This window comes from Haliaeetus albicilla, chromosome 3, assembly GCF_947461875.1.
Source record: "Haliaeetus albicilla chromosome 3, bHalAlb1.1, whole genome shotgun sequence".
Taxonomy (NCBI): Eukaryota; Metazoa; Chordata; class Aves; order Accipitriformes; family Accipitridae; genus Haliaeetus; species Haliaeetus albicilla.
The window spans coordinates 20123537-20142018 of NC_091485.1; the positions used below are offsets into that span (position 1 = coordinate 20123537).

Genomic DNA, 18482 nt, shown 5'->3' on the forward strand with positions numbered 1-18482 from the left:
TGTATAAATCTGTCTCCCTGATGGCTGCGTAGGGAGCTTCAACTCGGTACACTCTGAATTGCACCTCAGGAAAACACCTTGCAGCTTGAACAAGGCGGATGTGAGTAACCCACCCAGTGCATCCCCCTCTCTCCAGGAAGGATTGCATGGCCTTGAAAGATGAAGGTACAAGCTGTCTGTACAAGGGATCTTTGCCCTTCACTCCGAGTATAAGCCTGCTTACAGCTCAGGGTGCAGCCCCTCTGCATGTCGGCAGCTGACTAGAAAGCCTCTACCATCAGGTCCCGAGATGTAAACGAACAGCACATCGCCAACACAAAACAGGCACCAGGAAAACAGAAAAGACTGCTTTTACCTTGCAGGGTGGCATTTATTCTGCTTGATCTAATTATTTGTCATCAATGAAGTGAGCTAAAAAATTAGTTTCATAATCCCCTATTGGTCCATAAAACTTACTTCAAGGTTTAGCAGAGCAGAGAGAAAAGTTAATGGTGCCATCTCTCTTGCCATTGAAAAAATGCAAAATACAGTTTGAAAACTGAGAGGCCAAACTCTTTTGCCAACAAGACAAAACCTTGCAGAGGCAGAAACGGCGTTAGGAACAACGTACAGATCTCCACTGTAGTTTCAGTTTCTGATGTCAGGAGGTGGAAGCCTCAGCATGAAATTCCCTTCCCTCCTGCCATGGACTCAGAGCCTGCATGCCCCTTGTAAGACAGCCCCAGCACCCACAGATGGGGCTGGGGGTACCCGGCTGCCTGAGGCTGGTGCTCAGCCCACAGCGGTGACCCGCTGTGAAGCCCGGCAGGCACCATGGACCCCGTTCCTGCCAGAGCAGGCCAGAAAGCTTTCACCATGTCTGGTGGCAGCTGGCCGCATGGTATACTTGACAGGTTTGCGTTACAGCTCAGAAAAGCTGAAAAAGTTTAAAATCACTGGTTACTGTTCTCCCAGGCCGCCGCCCAAAATGAAAAACGTCCTTAGGACACCCGTGTCTATCTACAGTACCCAAAGTTAACAACTGAAAGGAAGACAGATGCAAAATAAGAGCTTAGCAAATGTATTCACTTCTAACATAAGAGTTGCCAAGTCCCTACCACAGTAAATTACCATCTGCCGGCTTCTCGTATGATTTGAAGGATAAAGACAGCCTTTTCTCGATCCTATAAAAAGCTGAACTAAAATCTTAATTTCAGATAAATGCAGATGAGGGAATTAATCTCTTAACTGCTCTCCTGCTGTGCAGTCTTATATGTAAAAAACCAAATGGTGGCATGTTTCAGGTGCTTTGAAGGCTAAGAACCTGCAGGAGAACACTAACAAGATAAGAAATGACAACATATTCCTTAAAATGTGGAGCTGGTGTCACTTCAGCATGAAACGGACAGCCTGGTTCATTGCCCTGTATCATGGATAATGCCTAACGAGGGTTTCTCTCTGCTTCATTTCAGAACCACGACCGCACGTGCATCGCGTGCAGAATCATCTACCGGTCAGATGAGCACCATCCTCCCATCTTACCCCCCAAGGCGGATCTGACCATAGGGCTACACGGAGAGTGGGTGAGCCAGCGCTGCGAGGTGCGACCGGAGGTCCTCTTCCTCACTCGGCACTTCATCTTCCACGACAACAACAACACCTGGGAAGGTCACTACTACCACTACTCCGACCCCATCTGCAAGCACCCCACCTTCACCATCTACGCCAAGGGACGCTACAGCCGGGGAGTGCACTCATCCAAAGTGATGGGTGGCACAGAGTTTGTGTTCAAAGGTAGAGTGGCTTGCTACACGGGGCAGGCAGAGGTGGTCACGTAGTTATAGACCAGAGCAGAGTTCGCTCTTAACGATTCGGTTGCTGATGATTTCCTTCTGTCATTTTCAGGAGTTAGTAGTTTCTTGGGAAGTTTGCAGGCATTGTGTGAACGCCCAGCCAAACCATACAGGTGCATGGCATTTCACGCCACTGAAGCAATACTCATTTGAGGCAGAGATCTTTAAGTAGAGCACAAGAAAATAAGATTTCGCATCACTAAGTCTTGGAGTCCAGTGGCCAGACTTCAAGCATCTAAGCAAAGTGTCCAAGATTAGATCTCTGTGCTAAGGATCCTTCAGCAGAGAGAAAAAAGCACCTTCAGAAGGCATTTCAGGTCTGAAGTGGTATAAATCATTTTGTGTCAAAGACAGACGTAGCAGCATGTGTCTTTTCATCAGCTTCCGAGGGTCCCTAGAGCAAGGATGTCCCTAAAGACAGCTCTGATTAATCCCACCGCAGTGACGACTAGACATATCTAACCAAAACCCCTCAAGTACTTTGGGAAGCAGCGCTCAGTGCTGATGCCACCCAGGTCCCTGCGGCTGAGAAGCCTTCCTGTGCAAACAGCCCTGCAGCACCCTTCTTAGAAAGAGCTCAGTGGCTTTAACCACTCACACAACCAAACATCTCCAAAACACAACATCTCTCCCACCGTGGCACCAGCCCCAGCGGAGCCTCTGGAAGCCCCAAGCGCTCTATGGGCTCTTTTCCTTATTTCAGTTACCATGTGAGAAGCACAAAGCTTCTTGCATGGCTCCAGTTTAGGAAAGCATCTAACTATACAAAATAATTTACTAATCTGGGATTTTCATAGGAGGCAGAACTTGCTCTTTCGAGCTGCATGCAGCATGTCCCAGCTCAGGTCCATGAAATCTAGTTTTTGCTTGAATTCGTGGTTTATGGTATGCCAACTTACCTTACAGATCAAGGTCACTAATTTCATTTTACCAAAACTTTCAGGTTCAATTTCTATAAATTACCTTTTACACCAGCTAGGGCAAATAATGTGAACCGTAGAGCCATTGAGTCGAATGTGTTTATAAAACCTCAGAATAAAACTCCCAACAAATCTTACTACAAAATGACCTGCAAGAAAATTTGGGATTTTGGTGTGTTGGGAGGCATGAGGGCTAGTTATTTGCTTCTGTTTTGGTCAGCACTGATCCATTCAGATCCCCTTTTCTTGATGTCAAATGCACACCAGGAAAAATCTCTGTTCAGCTTCCATAAGCTCATTCAGTTTGGCTTTTCCCAACTTTTTAAACTTGGCTGAAAAATAAAACTTTGTGTGCCTCAAGCTCCTTTGAAATACAGGCAGGTTAGAACTGAAGAAGCTGCAGCATTTCTATGTTTGATACTGCAAGCTGCAGCCACTGTTTAGAGATGAGAAAAAACATATCTCTATAGTTCAGCTATATTTTATAATTCATGCAAAAAAGGACCGGTAATATAGGAAGACAGTGCAGCTGTGGCACCTTCCAAATTTTCTAATTGGAACTAATTATTTCATCAGCTTCACAGGGTAACAGATGTTAAAAAATGATGAAAAATACATGATAAACAGCCCTACTTATGGATTAATACAGATGGTAATAAAACATGAGTCAAGTTCTATTGTTTCCAATTTTACCCATCTCCTAATATAACCAACCAGGCTTTATCTGTAAAGGATTGTCTGGAATTTATGAAAAACTCTGCTTAATCTCTGGCTGAGATATGTGGCCATCAGGTTTTCTTCAACTGAGTTGGGGGGGGGGGTGTTCTGTGCGAGAAGCAATTAATCAAAGACGTAAAATGATGCAAATAGATTCACTGGCCACACCTGCAATATGAAAAATTATTTAAGAACGATCAAGGAGAGACAATTCTGATTTCACAGGTACGCCCCAATCCGCATGTTGTCTTTGCTTTTGTTTTTGTCCCTCTGCTAATAGCTCCCCTCTTCCTTTCTCACAGTGAATCACATGAAGGTCACTCCCATGGACATATCCACAGCCTCGCTGCTCAATGTCTTCAACGGGAATGAGTGCGGAGCACAGGGGTCCTGGCAAGTTGGGGTTCAGCAAGACGTCACCCACACCAACGGCTGCATCGCACTCGGCATCCGCCTACCTCACACCGAGTACGAAATCTTCAAAATGGAGCAGGATGCCCGGGGCAGGTACTTGCTGTACAATGGCCAGAGACCAAGCGACGGGTCCAGCCCCGACCGACCAGAGAAGAGAGCCACTTCCTACCAGATGCCTTTAATTCAGTGCGCTTCATCAGCACCCAGATCTGAAGGGTCACCAGAGGAGAATAAAATAAGGCTGTATAGCAGCGGGGCACCGGAAAAACATCCCAGCGCCCCAGCTCTTGCTTTGGTGTTTATTTGTACTGTGTCATATTGGGACATTCTCAGCTAGACATGAAAAAAACATATTTTTCATGACTACAAAGCCAGGATTCCACCAGACTGGGGGTTGTTTTTCTTCTGAAAGAAAGGGACATTTATTTTCTTGATGCACTTGAATGCCTAAGAACTGTTGTTCTTTTCTGTACTTCCCCCCTCCTCCTCGGATCCTGAACGGCACTCATTTGATGTTTGTGCTTTGAACTTCATCCAGTCTGATCCCTGGCCTGACATGACTGCACAAAAGTAATTGCACTTTAGGACTGCAGACTTCTGGGGGGAGGGAGGGGGGTCTCCCTTTTATTATTTTTGGTTTTTTAACTGCTGGGGTGAACATTATGATCCTGCTTCAGTCGTCTCTGCCACCTTACCGTTGTGGTACTCTTCTCCCCAACACCCCGTTTCTCATCAGAATTTAGCTCTGGGGAAGGGCTCGGTGTCATGCCAGTACTGTGATAGCAGCTTCCCCCTCTGACTTCACAGCTCTGATGTAGACACGTATATAATGAGGAAACCCACAAAGATTTATCTTGTCATTATCTCACAGCTCATAACGCAAAAAGAAACAGCAAATCAACAGCCCTCCGTTCAGATAGTGGTAAACGGTTAATACCTCCAATTAAAAAATATTCCAAGTAATTTAAGCTATTTTTACAATCATTAAGTTGTAAAAATAACCAGTGATTTAATAGTTTCTCGTTCAATTTCCTTAGCTATGCAATTGCTTCGAGGCCTCCCTTTGTATCTAGTGAGTAGTCACAACCAAGCCCCCTTAAAGCCAGACAGAAGCAGCAGCAGTGTTTTTTCTGTCGGATGCACACAGGTAAGCTGCCGACACACGGCTGCAGGGACTCCTTTTGTTTTCCTATTCCTGAGGCCTTACGTACTCGGCGTGCAGTATTTGTGCCTGGGATTTTGTGTCAGCCAGGTGGGCAGAGTAAAGAAGCAGAGTAAAGGGGTCTAACATGTTCCGTGACCTAATCCAAGAGCGTATTTTGAGTGATGTGACCTCCTGCAGGAACAAGTAAAGGGTTTCAGCAGCGAGCACACCGCGGCCCCTAGCAGAAAGCGGCTGGAACCAGACCCGCGTCCACCCGAGGGAGGGAGGGAGAGAGACTGGCCCCGACTTACCAGAGGGAGGAGCAAGAGTTGCACAAACGCAGCCTCGCTGGACGTGCACGTACCATGGTTTCAAGAGCGTAAATCAGCTTGGCTTTGGGAGACACTGCCGGGAAGGCGGATAGGCACAGCCCTCCGACAGCGCTCAACAAGAGCCTGCCCTGGAAACCCTTGGGTTTCCCCCAGTGGCAAATACACCCTTGTGTGCACTGATGCAAATCAGAGCAGGTTCTGGAGGCAGTAGGGGAGATACTTAAGGCCAGCAAGGAGGTGAAACTTCCTAGATGAACCGTGCTCCCCTGCTTTAATGGAGAGCGAGCTGAGAGCACAGCTTAACCTTGCAGCATTTGGGCTGTGGCTTTTACTGACAAACACGCGTTTTGGCTCACAGGAGGAGCAGTAACCTGTGTAAGAAACATAAGGAGTAAGGTCATAGCATTTCTTCATCAGTATCAGCAGCTTCTAGCTGCCCAGTCCAGTACTATGTGAGAAAAAAAGCCTTTAATGTGTTATTTTCAACATCACAGGAAAAGTATGTCTTAAATGAAGGTCTTTCAGCTTTACATAGGTGACTCTCCATACTGTCTGCTATAGTAAAAGCATTCTTCGAAAACATAGTGACAGCATGGACCTTGCTAGCAAAAACAGCAGGAAAAAGCCATTCAAGCAGCAAATGGCTATGCTCAGGCTCCCTACCTCCCAAAGTCCATGCCACCTCAGCAGTTTTTCCAAGCAGGTATCAGCCTTGGATGTGGATTTCCTCAGAGCTGGAACAAAATTGGTTCACCTGGTTTTGAGAGAGCAGGAGGAAGAGGAGAAGGAACAGTACCACAGATTCACTGCCAGGTCAGATCACATCTTCACGTTTTTTTCCCAGACAGATGAGAAGTCAGAGAAGACTCATTAAGAGTCAGGAATGGAGCTCAGGACGGCTCAGTAGTCACCAGAGAAAGTGTTCATCCATCCATCTCGTATCAGATCCTCCTTCAGCCTGCTGGAAGGAGCTGAAAGCCAACTCACCATGATTAATCCAGCCCTGTGAACAACAGCTGCTCTGATCGGCACTTCTTGATGGTTTTCTGCTCCACACAGTCAAACTTACTTGAAGAGTCAGTTCTGGATCAGTTGCTGGTAGGAAGGCATCAGGAGCACAGTTTTAACTAGAGAGTCAAGAAGGAGACACGACGCCTCTGAAAGAGAAGCTAGGAACCAGGATGGAGTTTGGTTTTCTCTAGCTAGACTTGAGTTTTGCATTCAGCGGACTGGCACCGGCGTATCTTCAACTGAGGTACTGAGCTAGTACAGTCAAACAAGTCCCTTAAATACTAGCTTCGTTTCTGACTTCTGTGTGAGACCTAGCGGCATGCAGGAATTCACGTTAGTTTTTATTCCTGAGGATGCGTATGGCGTGACATTCCTTAGGCCACACAAGACAAGCTTCTTCCACCACCATCGACCATTCCCACGTTAGGTGGCCCTATCTCTGGAAAAATACCAAAGGCTAGGAGTTGTCAGACCCTGTCCCTTCCTTATGCAAGTGCCGCACACAACTCGGTCCCAGCTGAGATCTGCACACGTTTGTGATGCAGGACTGAAGCAGAGAGCAGAGGAACTGCTCCGCAGCATGATCTTCCATATTCATCAGGGCAATGTTTATTAGTGCTTTGTGGCTCCTCTGTAAATTGCCTTATGTCAGAAATATTACAACAGTTTCAAGAGAAAGACCTGTCTAGTTCTTGCCTCTAAAAAGCACATTCATGTCTCAACTGTTTTGAATCACAGACCTGCAAATGTCTAGGTTTTCCAAGGCTTACGGTTACACTAAATGCAAATGTGACTCAATGTACAAATTGTATAAGAACTGCATTTTTTGTTTTCCTATTATCTAGAGATAGTTAAAAAGGAAGTATTTGAAAAAGGCCTTCATAATGCATTACAAGAGGTCTGACTGGGGACTCCTCAAGTTTATTTGTAGTGTTGACCAGAAACATAATTTTATGATCTGGGTTCTTAGTGTATGCTGCACCAGCTTCCCTCCGTGTGCCTATATATTTTTTCTTTATTTTTCTGTTAGCCAATACAAGTCAAGTTGAACAAAAATATAAGTCTTCAGAGTGCACGGTTTATTTGCCAACCCATGTTCTCTGCAAGGCTTCTCCTAGGTTGCAGGCACAGAACGAGGAGCTAAGTTTCCTTGATCTTCTGGTTTCATCATGCACTAAATTAACCGCTGCACAGCACCACATGCATTTGTGACGCAATGTATTCCATTCATTTTATTTGTCCAACCTGACCTCATGTGTTGGCAGCCCTGGCTGCTAAAGAAGCTAAGCCGCAAGTGGTTTAGCAGTGGAAGACCTACAAACTCAGTGATTTTTCCCATACCAAAATGCAGAAGCTTTAAAAAATGAAACAATCCTACTCAAGGAGCCACCTGACAGAAGTGGTAACCTGAAGAAGTTCTTGGGCAAATTGTTTTAACAGGTTCTATTCAAGAAATAGGACAAAAGGGATCAGAAAAATCAAAACAAGTGTTCTTGCTCTGTTTCTATACCGTTTACATATTGTGCCTGCTGCCCTGGTGTAGAATGTCATTTCTATGAACAGAAGTCCATATTTTAAGATATAACGTCTGCCTTGCTCGAGTTGGAGTGTGCTTGCTTAAAGTGCAGGATTAAAAAAAAAAAAAAAAAACCACCTTTTATTTTTTTAAAGTTATAGAAGATATTTTTCTTCACAACTATGTTCCAGATTAAACTGCCAGGGAAGTTTAAGCACTTGTTAAACTATTGATTGAAATAAAAAAGCCTAACTGAAAAATTAAGGATTTCTTTGCCTCCTATACATGTTAGTTTTCTGTTCTGTTTACTTTCCACCTGTAAAAAATGATAGATGTTTTGGAAAGCGATAACCAAAAATCCCTCTGTCGCGTAACTTGTGCACAGAAAAGCTCATTGCTTACTCTATACGCAAAACATTTCTGCTTGAGAACATGTCACTAGAAACAGCTCTGATGGGTACAGCTGGGATGATTTGGGTTTCACAATTTCACAATTTCATGTTCTCTGAATAAAATGGGGCTGGAAGCGCCCAGTGAGTAACAATGGTGTTGGCTTGCAAGGAGAGTACGGTCAGAGCAGCTGTGTCGGGACAAAGGGTGTCGTTCAACAGAAACCAAATGTTTTTCATAAAAGATGTAAGCAAACCAGCATTACCGCTCTGCTATTGCATCTCACTCGCTTTAAGGGCTACAACCTGGGCGAGGGAGCAGGAGGGGTGAGAAAGGACACTTTTCTTAAAAAGGAAGAAAAACCTGAAACAAACTGAGAAAGGAAAGCAAGCCACAGGATAACAAAAACATCTTTCTTCAGTGCTGTGCCGTTTCACTCCTGCCTCACTTGTGCACAGAAAGAAGAGGTGAAATGCAGTCAGTGAGACTTCCACCACCACCAAGAGCTTTGGAGTTGACCAATGTCTGAGTTTTCAGAACTGACTCAGGAAATCCCTGGAAGATGAGCTCGGTTTCCAGGAAGCATGCCCTAAATTACAAGGTACTCTGAATGCAGTAGCCACAGCCTGTGAAGAAGTGGCCTCCCTTCCACACAAAGTGGTGGGTACGGATGAATTCAGGCATAAATAGATTCTACTCACTCCTGTCACAACAGGGAAGGCTAGGTAATAAAACCCAGCACCACTCGTTCTGAATTTTATAGTTTCCATAATCTGCCGTACTCTTACTACAAGTATTTGCCAAGAATTTTTTTCCTTCTAGTCTTCTCCTCTAGTGCAATCACTTTATTTTTTTAACTGCCATTTCCTGCCAGCAATAAATAATAATAAGGAACGAAATTTCCACTCCACTGCTGAATCAGGCAGAAACATGGCTGTAAGGAATCAAACTGCAAGTACCCTCAACAGCTAAGGAAACAGTGCTGTTGGCCTGAGCAATTATTTCCCGGGCACCTTTTCCCCCACCCATTCTTCTTCATAAGTCTGCTCCGGGCTGTAGGACCAGTCCATCAGATGGAATCTAGCTATGGCACTACCAAGCCCCAAGGACAATAATTAATTCCTACATGTCTTCTGGTAATGGGAATTGCCTGTGGTCGCTGCCTCAAAGCAGGCAGACACAATTCCCAACATCCTTTTCCCATGGGAAGCACGTCAGTCCTTGTCTGCTGCCATTTCCAAGACAGCCTGTTGGAAAATGAGAAAGCAAGCTGCACGGGATAGTGCTGTCTGCAAATAAAGAAATGAAAAAGGCTTGGGAAAAAAGTTTATGCTTGAAGTTGTTAGGCCTTGTTAGCTCTCCTAGATTAACTCTGCTGAATTCTGTGATTCCATCCACAAAAAAAATCCCAGGATCAGACCTCCGTACTTTCACCCAGAGGACAGATGCTTGCTAGACAGACACATGCCTTACGAATTTCTTTAAAGGAACGCCCAACTACTGGATCACTTTTCTCTTAGCACCAAACAGTAGCCTGAAGACCCCCAAAGATAACGAAAGCAATAAATACGGAGACATCAGCTCCATCAGCTGCCCTACAGAAGGCACTGCTGGCAACGACCCTGCCGTCCAGCAAACACAATTGACAGTTTCAATGCCACAGACAAGAGGCAGACAAATTCCCAAGCATTCGGCCACCCAGCTGAGCCATCAAGCGGAGCTCACAGGTGGGAGTGGGCAGTGGCAGCTTGGTGGGGCGGGGCTGGCAGGGCGGGGCAGGGTGGGGCCACACAGACTTTGCCAGCCAGCAGAGCAAGGCTCCCCCTGCCAGCTGCCCCCCGGGACCAGCGTTCCGAGGCTCAGTCCCCACTCCCCAGGGCGGCAGCAGCTAGGCAAGCTGTCCCTTGGTCTGGTCCCAGCAATTAATTCAGAGCTGGTGAGAGGGCGGAGCAGTAACCATGGAGCGGAGGGGAGGCAAGGTAAGAGGGGACACCATCACCTCCCATGAAAGACAGGAGGGATCAGCAGAGCCTGGGCAAGTGAACAGGAAAGGCCTGTTTGTCCTCAAGCCAGATTCTCTACTGAGCCCATGGTTTTAGCATACAGAAAATAAAACATACACACATCTTTTAAAGACATTTGACAAGTCTTGCCTGAGGAGCAGGCTGAGACGGCAATTTCCTTCCACGTGACGTGCTCTCCTCACCAGAGGAGCACAGCATCGGTGTGAGCGGTAGCGATAAAAGACCATCATGGGAACTACACTCAGAAGAAGTCCGAGTTACACTTTCCAGAATTAAGAAATGCCAGAATGAAGCTTTGCCCCTGTGGCCTTTGCTGCAGCCCCTCCTGCATGCCCAGTGCCATATGATCAGGGCAAAACTTTTCGAACCGATACAGTACGCACTGCAGGAATCCCTTCTCCACACTCCCTAAGGGATACTGGGGAAATGGTTCCACGGTCTAAGCTGTAACAACCACTTCTGCATGTTTTAAATTAATACTAGAAGGAAAATATTATTACTAAACTGTAAGCCTTGCACTGCTTCAATGTACTCCTCCTATCTGTCCAAAAATGTACATATAAACAGCAACTGAAAATTGTAATGATATATATATATACACACAGCTCACATGCAAGTATTTAATTCATGGAATTACCAAAATTTTTAATGAGGAGTATCACACATTCACTAAAACTGTTCTAAGAGCTACATAAACTCTCCAATATACTATATATGCAAAAAACAATTACTAAATTTTGACACTCTATCAATAATTTTAAATCTTAGATTATTATTGGCTCACACTGTTATAAGAGCGAATGTTTTAGCTTCCATGATTCCAAACAGGACTAGGAGACAACAATCAATGTATAGCTACACAAAAGGGAACATACAGGACTTCAAGGCCATCAGGCATAAGACAGGGAAGGACTTCCTATAAAAATATCTTAATTTCTATAGATCTAAATTTAAATTTCTTAAATCTAAAAATGCTTTTGCATTGGCAGCTGGTATCTTTGCACTTCACAAAAGCAGTAGCAAACACTTCTGGATGTTGGAAATTCACCTTGTGTCAGCATCCTCCTGCTTAAGCCTCCTGTTTCTCTCTGAAGGTCTCAAATTAATACTTGCAGAGGCTCAGGGTGTATTTGGGGGGGAGCTGGACAAGATGGCTCCCGTTTGGCAAGAATGAAGGAAGTGTTTCTGCACCCAGTCGCCTTCAAAATTAGCAATTTTAAAGTAACTCAAAAAGTGGGAGTAGTTAAAGGAGTAAAGTGGGTTAGAGGCAACTGAAGCAATTACAAACATAAGATACAATGTAAAGTCCTATAGCAACTCAGCCCACTGTAACCACCAGTTTACCTGTTAGCATACAGGCACCCCAGAAAGATCGGTGTTCACAGATAAATATGAATGTACACAGACACACACAGTGGTTTTGCATAACGCTATTATTATGCCTGCCCACGGGGGAATTAATGTTTATGTGGCTCACCTAAGGAGCCACGCTGTGTGCAGAGCGCCGGAGGACCCGGGTCACGCATTGCTCTTTCTCTGCTGCACTCTCACAGCAGCAGCCAGGGGGATCAGGAGGCCCCTGTCCACATGCCACTGGTCACATTGCTGAAAATGTTTGCTTTTGATTAGTTGCTTCATTTCTATGCCTCTAGTTCTACAAATGCAACTTCTACATACCTCTAGAAGTGAACTTATAAAATCACAATTAGCATTTTTTTAAAAAAATCAGTGGTCTAAGAGAAGCTTTGAGCTCAGTTACGGCTACTCTGAACATCAGACTCCTTCTCCCATCCATTTGCAATCCCAGAATCATTTAGGCTGGAAAAGACCTTCATGATCGTCAAGTCCAACCATGAAGCTAACGCTGCCAAGTCCACCACTAAAACATGTCCCTAAGCACACATCGACACATCTTTTAAATACCTCCAGGGATGGTGACTCAACCACTTCCCTGGGCAGCCTGTTCCAATGTTTGATAGCCCTTTCTGCGAAGGAATTTTTCCCAATATCCAATCTAAACCTCACCTGGTGCAACTTGAGGCCATTTCCTCTCGTCCTATCGCTTGTTACTTGGGAGAAGAGACCAACTCCCACCTCCACAACCTCCTTTCAGGTAGCTGTAGAGAGCGATAAGGCCTCCCCTCAGCCTCCTTTTCTCCAGGCTAAACAGCCCCAGTTCCCTCAGCCACTCCTCATAAGACTTGTGCTCCAGGCCCCTCACCAGCTTCGTTGCCGTTCTCTGGACACACTATCATTGAATCATTAGTGCTTCTAAGTGTCTGAGCAGAGCAGACAAAGAAGTGAGGATGCATACATGCAGGGTTATACTTTCTCCAACTTTTAGCATTTCTCACCCTGCTATTTAGCAGTTTCTTGTACCACCTCCTTCCTGCCCCTGGGTAGATCAAGCTCTGCTCCCCCTCATCAGCTTACCCTGGTGATGGCTTGAGTTTTCCCCTACCGTACCTGCTAACCGGCTCCCTTGCAACATGCTCATCTCTCACCCACATTGCTGACAAGTGTTGGACTACCACTGGCCGCTGCCGGGCTGTTTGCTCTAATGCCCATGCTGACAGCTTGGCAAGCACACCAGCACTAACTGGTCACACAGCAGGAAGCGGGACGGGTATCCTTCCAGCTCACTGTGTGGACTTGCCCTGGATGGGAGCACCAATTTACATGTCTCATCGCAGCTCTGATTTTCCTGTAACTGGAGGTAGTTGGTACCTGTGAAACATCAACCCCTCTATCAAAGGTGGCTTGAATTAGATTTCAAATTCACACAGGGAAAAGCAGCACAAAGATGCTGCAATCACATAAACGTCTCTTTAAGAAGTTTTTCCACAAATACGCTGACCTTCCTTTGCCATTGTAATCTGGTTCCTGTGGAGGCAGGATGAAGAGGTAATTTCACCTAATCAGGAAAGCAATCTGTTCTGATTTTCTTGAAGCTGGGACATGAAATGAGAGGCCCAAGGGCTAAAGTATTTCAAGGTATTATGCAAGACAGTGAAGTTGGAAAGCAGTGCCATGAAGTTGAAGGCTGCATTGGAAATCCGAGGTTAGACAATCCTGAGCATGAATACAATGAAAATCCTTCTCCTGGCATTCTCCTGTTTACAAGGCAGGTCACCATGTTTGAGGCTTTACACCCTGAGGTTGGAGAGAAATTCCCATTCCTGGAGAAGGCCACAGCCGCTGGGGAGAAGGCAGGACGTACAGACAGCCCAGCTGTCCTGGGAAGACAAAGCCATTACCAAAGCCACTTCTAAAGCAGTCTGTCTTGCTCTTCTCATGACCGCCTCTTCCTACCATACTCCTTTTTTCTTCACTTGACACCAACCACTCCTGAGATGTGGGACAGGTGTCTCATATTTATAATTTCAAAATTTTAAACTAACCTGAGGTGATTAAGGCAATCAAGGAAAATTACCCACTGCATCAGCTCCCACCTTCTATGAACCACTCCATTATCAAAGCTGCACTCTTTAGTACCTCTAATTATAGCTCTAGAGGGCTGTCTCTCTCTTTGACCCAGGGTTCAAGTTTTGTTTTCTGTAGACCTTCCTCCTAAGCCTTTCCAAAATACAGTTCTATAAACTAGGCTGTCCTGCATAATGATTTAAAGCAATGCCTCTCAACCATTAAGAAACAGAGCACCATCTTCATAACGAAGATACTCAATTCTCATTATTAATATTCCTCAAACCAGCTCTCATACCAGTGCAGACGTGTACTGCAGTCTGAAAAGCAGTAATAACAGCAAAGCATTTACTAATTTTGAGTGAAAACACATCAGTGGATTTAACCTCTGTAAGAGTCTGCTATTGCTGGAGCACCTCTTCTTGCAGGAGTCAAACATGTTTAGGTTTTTAAACAAAAATAAGTGCTTGGCTCTTCTGAAGAAGTGCCTCTGAAAATCATAGCTTAGCTGTCTGTACAATCTGTATTGGACTATCAAAGCAGCAATGGAAAAATATTTCGCCACTCCCATGGGTAGAGCAATATATACCAGCACTAACAGGGTAGTTGTACAGATTTAGGACTGTTTACTTTTACTTGAAAAGTACTAACCACGTTGGCTCCACAGAAGTTTTTTTGCTATACAGACACACTTTTATGTTCCAAGACTACAAACACAACATGCCCAAATGTTTAGCAGCTTCCCCTCCCCCCACTGTCTTTAGGCATTATAAACCCAGTGAGCACAATCCACTGTTACACACCTAACAGCCATGTTTTCTATCTGTTTAACAGACAAGGCAACAGCCAAGTCCTTAGGAAGGTGCTTTAAAAGCCTATGACAGATCTCCAAGCAACATGAAGCAGCATTTTGGAAATCCAACAAAAAGAAGACTTGGACAAGGCTCAAAGAAGGCTTGATGAGAAACAGGATGGAGCGTGTGCTAGAAACAGGGGCTGTGCCTAAACCATCCCTTCCCTCCCAATCATTTGTCCCAACACTTGGGCCTCAGGTTCCCCATCTCTAAAGCCAGGATAAGCCATCCTTAGAAGGCAGGCTGAAACAGTCACAAAGATTGCTGTTTTATTACTACCCACTCTGAGAACAGCCTAGATATTGATCATCATTGACAATCTCTCTGAATTCACCTATGCACATGAACCTACACCAGCATTAGTAAAAACTTTCAAGAACATCCTGGATTACTCCCAGACTACACCCATTTTTTTATCTTTTTTTTTGCAGAACTTGGATGATGAACCGACTAACTTTAAAAAAACCAAAACAACTCACAAGGCTTTTTTTCTTATACAAAAGCTTAAAAGGTAAGAATAAATATTTCGGTCATCTTTCAATTAATTTTTCATTTATTTCAAGTGTCCAAACTCAGACTGCTTAACTATAATAGCAGCTGTCTCACACCTCTGTGCCTGGATACCATAGCACCTTTTAAATCTTTTCTAAAGAAGAGGGAGGGGAAGAACAGCATTCTGCCACCGCCAGCAACAGAAGTAGCTAGTGTATAAACAGGGATTAAATAACCTGCTGGCAGTCGTTACTACTGACGTTACTTAAACTGGTACCAAGCTTAAATAAAATGGCACTCTAGTATGGTGAGAGATACTTATACCACGATTTAGTTAAAACATAATTTGCAGGGGATGAAACAAGATATTTCATCCAGAGCTGTTTCCAGATCCAGTTCACCACACAAACACATAAACCCTTGTCCCAGCAAATGAGGAACAGGCACTGACCTTACCATCTACCAGTAATGAGAAAACCAGACAAATGAATCAATTATTTTGCTTTTGCACATGATCTCACTTCTACATAGCCATTTGTCACTTAAAGGGCAAATAAATGAAGGTGACGACACCATCACTACCTCTGCTTATGCAGCCCTGTCAAAATCAGCAATTCTTCTTAAATGTATGCAAGGTGCATTCAAAAAGAAAAACACAACAGACCAACTTCAATCATACACTTGGTTATGTTATCAAGTGCCCCTGTAAAAGAAATTCAGACAGGAAACAAAGAAATCTGTCTCATTTAATCATCATTAGTTTCAGTCCTTCCTACAGGAGCTCAAACCCTTGGGAAAACCACCTCCTGTATTTAGGTGCTCCTCTTGCCCAACATTTATTTAAGCATGCCACCAGCCAAAAGCTGCCACAGAAGCTCAGGATCAGCGAGGACAGAGTCCCTGGCAGCAGTGGGCAGTGCTGCATGCAGATGTGCCTTCCAGGACACACCCTGCAAAGCCATTCAACAGGAACGAGCGTAAAAAGCAAAGCAGTGAACTACTGTGTTCACAGCAATGTGGCTACAAAGATGAGCTACAGAATTTCAATTCCACCTACAAACATGAAGAGCAGGGCATTTCAGTATTACAGTAAATGTTTATTAGGGTTGCTCTATAACTGCATAGGTCTCACTCCATCTTTTGCCACAGACTAAAGCAAGTGCTTGCCCTGGCAAGCATAAATACCTAGGGACTCCAAGAGGAAAAAGAAAACTCTTTGTCACGACAACTATTATAAATCGGACAAACCATCAGGATCCTCAGTGTTGCCTGGATTCAGGCATCTGCTCCTCACTCCAACACTGAATCTTCACCCAAGGCAGCTTCACACTATTTACTAGCACTACCTAGAAGCAGGCCAGTTACACTGCCAGCGAGGTGGACTAGATACACCTATTCAGTATCAGCAGTCTACAGAACGTACACAGTCAGGGAGAAGTTCCAAAATAAAAAGGACACTACTACTATGTTTTTAATGGTTTATTAACACTTCAACTTTTAGTATCTTTGAAGAAGGCCTGAAAGATAAGTTTTGCTGATTGACTTTGTCTTTTCCCCTTTGGCAAAATGTCACCTTCCACTTCCTCCCTCCACCCTCCCTCCTCCCAAGAGGATAACGAAGTTTCAAGCTAGTGTTTGGTTGCTTCTTACATGTAAATTGCCTTCAATCATAGCAGCAGAAACATGCAAGCCTGGGCAATAGCACTTGTCAACAGCTTTTAGAGAATGCATAGAAATGCACAAATAACTTGTGCATTGATACCAATAACTTTTTCTTAAATGAACTTCATTTATTTATTTATTTATTTAAGTGGGTTAAATTTGGTGCCCAGAATTACTACAGAAACCATATCTATTTAACTAGGGTTTTTTCCCCCCCTGAACCATCATACTACCCTTTTTTAAAGTGCTATATTCATAAAAACTTTAAAATATTACTTTGATACTGTATACTTGTTCTATTTTGCCCTTTTGAGAAACCAGAAGAGCAACCTGCAATGCATATTTAAGTGAAGTTACACATTTAGCCTCACACGACTTTATGGGCATCATCGTCTGACCAGATCACTAGGAGCAGTGGAGAGACTGTATTTCCCTGTGCTTACATACACAAGTAAGCAGGCGGACAAAGCAACAAGTTCTAACCATTTCAGGAACAAAGACAAACAATTTAATCCATATTACATAATTCACTGAACACAGTTGATCTCATCCAAAGTGACTCCTGAGAGCAAAATAGTTTTAGCATTACATTTTATATACAGCTATGAAGGGATTACTGGAAACCAAGACAGTCTCCTTATACCATTAGTAAGTACACTGGTTATGAGACCGCTGCACACTTTCACTTTGAAGACATTACTTAAACCATGACCAAGTTTTACCGCCACCTGTTTGTTATTTATGAAAAAAGTTATTTCAACCTGATTTTATCATTATTTTTATTTCTGCTGCCAGACATCAAAACCTGAGTCCGCTGCATTGAGCAATGACTCCTTTTTCTGTTCGCAAGTCCCAAAAGTGCTAGCTACCCTTCAAAACCTCCATACACTATGCTGCAAACATTTTAAGATCTTCCAGAGGATTCCCTCACCTCCCCGCCACCCCCAGCACAGGAATGACTGCTCTGTCTGAAGCAAACTACATCCTGCACACTATTGCTTTTGTTATTTTCCATGTAATCAGTCTGGAACAGGCTACGAAAGTTTGATGTGGCAATGTTCTGTTAGAGAAAAAAATCAGGAGAATTACACCATTCTGAACCAGTGGAACCAAAATAATCAAGATCTTAACATAGTTTTTTTCCAGTCACTGGGATGGAAGGAGACTTGAATGCAGACACCGGAACAAATAATTGGAAATACCTGTGCTTGCATGCTAAGTGAAAAGATAAGCAGTATTTGAATTTTCTTCATCATCTTCCTTGCAAGATTTTATAAAAAAAGTTTATCACAGAAAGCAATGACAGAACATGATGTAATTATAGTTTTCTTTTTTAAAAAAAGCACTAGAAATCAAAGGCAACCAAAATAACGTACATCTTCTCCAGAACATTTTTCTCAGCTACATAAGGTGTGCATATACCAAAGTCTAACACACTTAGCTGCACCACATCAAGTCAAGCTGTCCAAGAGCATACACAATTTTGCTTACAGGAGTATACCCTTTCCACAATTTTTCAGTTTACAAGTAATTCCCTGTATTGACTTACACTTAGTCAGAAGTACAGATAATATTTTGTTCCAATACTACTGTTTGTTTTTATGACATATTTGGAGATGAGGCAAGACATGAGATTAAGTGCAGGGAAGCATTTCAGACCCCCAAAAAACGCATTCTTTAAAACTTAGCTATACATGGTTAACACAGGTAGATCTGCCAAGAGTTGCATAAAAATCTTTTTCATTTTCAAG

The 18482-nt window shown here is 43.9% G+C and overlaps 1 protein-coding gene across 1 annotated transcript in view; it reads left to right on the plus strand.

Annotated features, from left to right (window-relative positions):
• The window catches only part of APCDD1 (APC down-regulated 1), a 32700-nt gene extending 24550 nt beyond the window's left edge, over positions 1–8150 (plus strand). Inside the window, exons 4-5 of the mRNA XM_069778975.1 lie at positions 1452–1773; positions 3772–8150. Of these exons, the coding sequence (XP_069635076.1) occupies positions 1452–1773; positions 3772–4220 (771 nt within the window). The 3' untranslated portion in view covers positions 4221–8150. The remainder of the gene's footprint in view (positions 1–1451; positions 1774–3771) is intronic.
• Positions 8151–18482: the final 10332 nt, after the last annotated feature.